This window comes from Sinocyclocheilus rhinocerous, unplaced genomic scaffold (genome assembly GCF_001515625.1).
Source record: "Sinocyclocheilus rhinocerous isolate Xijiao unplaced genomic scaffold, SAMN03320098_v1.1 scaffold1539, whole genome shotgun sequence".
Lineage (NCBI taxonomy): Eukaryota > Metazoa > Chordata > Actinopteri > Cypriniformes > Cyprinidae > Sinocyclocheilus > Sinocyclocheilus rhinocerous.
In genome coordinates, this window is record NW_015662173.1 from 17,885 (window position 1) to 23,696 (window position 5,812).

The 5,812-nt window shown below is 39.5% G+C and overlaps 1 protein-coding gene and 1 pseudogene across 1 annotated transcript in view; both read right to left on the reverse strand.

Annotated features, from left to right (window-relative positions):
- Positions 1-2,109, reverse strand: part of LOC107727894 (calcineurin subunit B type 1) — a 17,565-nt gene extending 15,456 nt beyond the window's left edge. The window contains exon 1 of the mRNA XM_016537932.1: positions 1,913-2,109. Coding sequence (XP_016393418.1) covers positions 1,913-1,915 — 3 coding nt within the window. The 5' untranslated portion in view covers positions 1,916-2,109. The remainder of the gene's footprint in view (positions 1-1,912) is intronic.
- A 2,080-nt stretch (positions 2,110-4,189) lies between these two features.
- Positions 4,190-5,805, reverse strand: LOC107727891 (CB1 cannabinoid receptor-interacting protein 1-like; annotated as a pseudogene).
- Positions 5,806-5,812: the final 7 nt, after the last annotated feature.

Sequence of the window (5,812 nt, forward strand, 5' to 3'; positions counted from 1 at the left end):
GTTGTCGCTTGCAAAATCAAAATGACGGCACCGTGGGTGTAAACTTACAGATTATGGGGTGGTAATATTATAATGAGATCCCTTTGCCACGTCACCAAGTGAGCAAAATCAAACGCGCTCGTTTTCTCAGACGCTTGCAGAAAAAGGGTTCCCAAAACTAAGTTACTGGGTTAATCTTTTTCACGTTTCCTTGGTTGGTAGATGCACCGGGGACCTGATTATAGCACTTAAAACCTGGAAAAGTCAGATTTTCATGATATGTCACCTTTAAATTTTTAATCAACCATTGTTAAATCATATAGGTTTCATGATTTCAATTAATTAGACATGTTTTTGAATACAAACAAACAAAAAAATTATAAATAAATAAAATGGAAATCCAGAAAAATGTAAACAGAAAAAAAAGAATGGGGAGAAAAAAAAAAGCTAATTTCACAGGGCCCTGTGTCTCAGTGTATATCTCCTCTATATGCAGAGTGCCTTGCAAAGGTTTAGCTGACTCATTGAATGAACATATCAAGAGCTCTGCATGACACTCTTCTGTAAGGAAAGGCCATAAAAAGCCATTACTGGAGAAGACGTTTGCCCAGGGCTGTAGCAGCTAAAATACTGAAGTAAAGCAGTTCTCCAGCTGCAATATCATCCCCAGAAACTGAGACAGAGCCTAGATTTGTACAATATAAGCCAACTCTGCTGGTGGCAGCACCTCATGATGCTTTGGTCTGAAGCTTGGAAGAAGGTTTTCTGCGCTACTATAAACATATTGAAATCTGCCTGCCCATATAACAGCAGATATAAACCGCTTATGGTTCTTCTGTAGGCACACCAACACAATATTTGTAATGCAGTCAATGAAAGAATTACCGGTAGTAAGGCACTGAAATAAGCAGCAGCACCACATGAGTCTTCATAAAGACTGATATTCAGTTTTCGTCTGACACACGTCCCAACACGAGCTCAGTGTTTCAGGGCTGCGTTTGACCCGACCGCTGCCAGTCTGTCACAAGACTCTTCCAGAAAAAGACATCGACTACGGCGCACGGTTTTATTAAAACGCCGAAGCCCTAAGGACCTGGAACAGAACGTGGCAGGGCAGACCTAGTTTTTGTTCCAGTTAATGGAAACAATCAGCTAGAAGCGTGCTGCTTTCTAAGGAAGGCTATTATAGGGGAGGCTTCTAGTATGGCATCTTCTTGTTGGTTACCATTGTAATCGGTAAGTTATCACATTAACAACCAACTGTTGTGAGTTTCTGGAGTACGACTGAATTCACTACTAGCGTAATAGAGATTTACAACATTGCTGATGATGGCACAATACCGTGGATCTCTAGAGTATCCATGTTTTTAGTTTTTTTCCATGTAAATACCACATGCATACTGTAATCATTCAATAGCATGGTATTGCCATCGGATACCAGCACTGTACCACCACAACACTGTAGGGTTGTAGTACTGCTGCAGGCTACATTGTATGGATAAGTGCATAATTCAAATAACTAGAAAATCTGATTAGAGGCGAGATGAAACGACTTGAAATAATAAAGAGGTTGTATAGCATCCAGTTCTCTTATTTATCAACCTGTTGATGCAAAAATAGAAATGGCTTCCTGTAATAGGCCTAGCTGACTAATGTCATACTTAACAGCTCTGGCTTTATCTTTAAATGCCAAACAGCATCACACATTCAGTGCGGTGTTACTCAGCTAAGCATTCATTTTGCAACCACTTTGCATGACATAGACTAAGAATAGATCCTCAACCTGGCAGATGCACAATAGGGAAGCCATAAATCTTCATGTTATGACAGCTCAGCCAAACGTTGAATTCGTAGGCCAGTGTTTGCAGGATGCATTTGAAACTATGATATTTGGTATGTGTTTACAGTGCTGCGAATGCGTTGTGTTCCTTACCATTTTGCTGCCTGCGCGACGCAATTCACCCTCGGAAATGAAGAGCAGTAGATGAGAGCACAAAAATAAGAGGGAAATTCTGCTCCTGGTCTTGTTGTTTCGCAAAGAAAAGGCTGGTTTGGACACGGCAGCAGCGTAACCTATTTTCCGCCCGTTTCCGTGGGTTTCACTGCAGCAGCGACGCGAGGAAGCGCCGCAGGGCGGGGAGGGGGAGGAGCGGAGGTGGCTCGCTGCTATTGGACGACACGCGAAAGGGGCGGGGAGAAGAGGCGCTGATGGGCGGGCCTTCGATACACTACATACGGGAAACCTAAGCTCCACCCCCTGCCTTCACCCTCACTCAAACACACGCGAGCTGGGGTCATTCATTTCCATGTACTTCCCTTTAAATACATCTCTTATTATTGCGTCTAAAATTAAAACATTCTATGAGAGAACAAAGAAAACATGGTTAGTGAATTTATAAGTTCGTCCAGTTTCATAAACACCTGTTAGTCATTTTTACATTATCCCTGAGAGAAGAAATAATGACATTATTCCCTAAAAAGTGACATTTTTGGTGGGGAAGTACAGTAGTAAGTGTATACAAACAGTAAGATTTTTAATGTTTTTTTTTTCTCTTCTGCTCACCAAGCCTGCTTTTATTTGATCCAAAGTACAGCACAATTTTGAAATATTTTTACTATGAAAAATAACTGTTTTCTATTTGAATTTTAATTCAAATTTTGTAATAAAAAGTAATTTATTCCTGTGATTTCAAAGCTGATTTTTTTTTGCATCAATACTCCAGTCACAATTCTTCAGAAATCATTCTAATATGCTGATTTGCAGCTTGAAAAAAACATTATTATTAATATTATGTTGAAAACAGTAGATTTTTTTCAGGTTTCTTTGATGAATAGAAAGTTCAGAAGAACATATTTTGCAACATTATAAATGTCTTTATCATCACTTTTAGCATCCTTGCTAAAAAATAATAATAATAATAATAATAATTACTGAGTCCAAGCTTTTGAATGGTATAGTGTATAATGTTACAAAAGCTTTTTTATTTCAGATAAATGCTTGGATCTTTCTATTCATCAAAGAATCCTGAATAAAAATGCACACAACTGTTTTAAATATTGATAATAATAACAATAATAGTAGTAGTAATAATAATGTTAATGTGTATAATAATGTGTAACGCAATAACTGTTAACCATTTTTAGTAAACTGAATTTTAAATTATTACTACCGTTTCATTCTTCTTTACATAATTTTTATTGAACTTTTTTTCCCTGAAAGTCTGGAGTAACCTTATATAAACATACAATTTAAAATCACCACGAAAAAGCATATTTTTAAACTGTTCGCACTGCAGTGAGATGGACAAGTAGCCTATACATCAAATCTGATTAGACTAGAACTAAACCCTTTAAGACGGTTTTAAAGTGCTCTTACTTTAAGGTCTCATCGTGGTCTTAGGACTCATTAAAGATGTTAGGATCTTCAAATGTTTTATGAGCATGCTAACATCTAATCTTCTTGATATTTCATTAACACTATGCTAGAGCGCCACCTGCTGGCTGCATGTTGAGATCATCTCAACAGCCAAGTGCTACTTTATTTTGGCAACCCTCTGTTATCAGTCATTTCCAGTTGTGGGATGAGCAAAAAACATGTATAATAAGCGTATTTCCGCAATGACACTGGGGTCTGAAAACTTAGTGCTGCATGCATGTGTCAGTGCAAGACTACTCAGTTAAAGCACATTTCTGGTATACTTTATTTTTCTTTAAACAGTATTACCATTTTGAAAAATGCAAAAATATGGAAAAATACACAATTTTTGCACATACATCACAATGCACCATTACAAAATACTCATAAAAAGACACACTAGACATATATCGATACGGGTAAAATTAACTGCGAAAATGCTACATTTATGTGTATTAACAAGTCTAACATGAAATCTATATACAATCTCAAATATAAAAGTAAACTTCATCCTCACTGGGTTCTTCTGAGGTAGACAACTGGAAGGAAAACTGCAAAAGAGACAACGCTACAACAAACAGGGTACACTCTAAAAAATGCTGGGTTAAATACAACCCAGTGCTGGAGATACAGTGCATTGATTTTCCAGCAGCACCAAGACAAATCCAACAAAACTCCCACTTCATCACAACGTCTAAGTCACACGTCGCTAACAGGAAAGGCTCCATCAGGAACCACTGATTCATGCTTCACTGAGAATGACAGTGTGCTGTGTCTAGCCCAGTATCTGTTTCTTCACAGGAACAGTTCTTTATTGATCCACATGAGGGTGCGCGTGTCGTTGGGTTTACACTCGTACTCGATGCTGTTGAAGCTGTTCCCTCATTGGCAGTGGTCTCTCTTGTTGTAGTTGTAGAACTTGTCCTGCCAGACGGTCTCGAAAAGCCCTGCCAGAGTGAACTGAAATGACAGAAATGACACATCTTCACATACTTCTTCTTCAGCCTGTATAGTTTCAAATCCTCGAGCTGCATTGCTATACTTATTTCTAAGAGAACAAAACCCATTTGGAAAGCGATCGGCTCCTCACGTGGTGAATTCTCACCTGTATGTTGACTTGAACAGGTTGCCTCTCTCCGGATTTGGTGTGTGCTACTCCCTCAGAGTCATACATCCCAGTGTACACTACAGACTGAGGGTCTTTAGACTGCTGCTCCAGGGGAAAAGTCACTCCGCCAATAGTCATGGATCTGAGGAATGAGACGAGGAATGAGACTGGAGAGAGGAACGCCTGGATATGTGAAGGCATAGGAACACACAAAGAATAGCCTACATGCATTACAACATGCAGCCCGCCAGACTGATGCCTTATGCCGAGTTCACACTGCACGATTTTCAAGCTCGTCGGGTCGCCGTTGTTTTCACACTGCGTGACTATCTGGGGTAGCATTCAGTTGCTGCTGTGTTCACATTGCACGATGGATCGGCGACAGGGGGTTTCACACTGCATGACTTCACAATAGGAAGAATCGCCGTCAGCTCTGTCTGGTCCTCAAACTAGGTTTCACAACAAAACGCACGCGAGAAGTGATAAGGAAATAACACGAGAACCCGCGTCGGCGACGTGTCGGCGATTCCCTTTGATAATTCACACTATGTGATTGTCACTCGTGTGAACGAGCACCGATTTGCCTCCGATTTCGGGCATTTGTCGGAGAGTGAAAAATCGGGCTAAAATCGTGCAGTGTGAACTCGGCATTAATCGTCTGGATTTGACTGCTGAAGGAAGCAATCTGTCAGTGCATGAGATCCTGTAGGATAAACCCCACAATCATGACATCCCATATGTATCATCACATGCTACATAAGAAATTATGTGTTTTCATTTCAGTATTTTCATTATTATCAGTTAACCATAGTAATAACATGGCTTTTTTTTTTTAATTGAGTAGCAATGAATATATGCATAGCCTACAATAATAAGTCTGCATTATTGTCTTGTATAATATAGCCTACTATTGAGCTGTAAAATGGTCGTGCTTTGTAATTTTTACATCGCAAAATAAACATGCGGTTTATTTATTCTTATAATAATGGCAAATCATTTCTCAGACATCGAAATGCATCAATGCATCTCAACGCTGATGCAAACGAAGCTTTATTGAAAACAAGAAATCTCCGATCAATAATTTCACTGTCTGACAGACAATGTACTCACGTCGCCTCAACCGCTCCCGGTTTGACGACCATGTCGATCCTGTATTTACACTCTAAAAAATGCTGGGTTAAATATAACCCAGCACTGGGTCCGTCAGTAATTTGATGGTTCGGGTTTGACCGAATCTCGTCTGGTCCGATTTGAAGTAGACGGGTCTGTTATTCGGAGTGGTTTTCAGAGAAACGCCGATTTTAATCAGC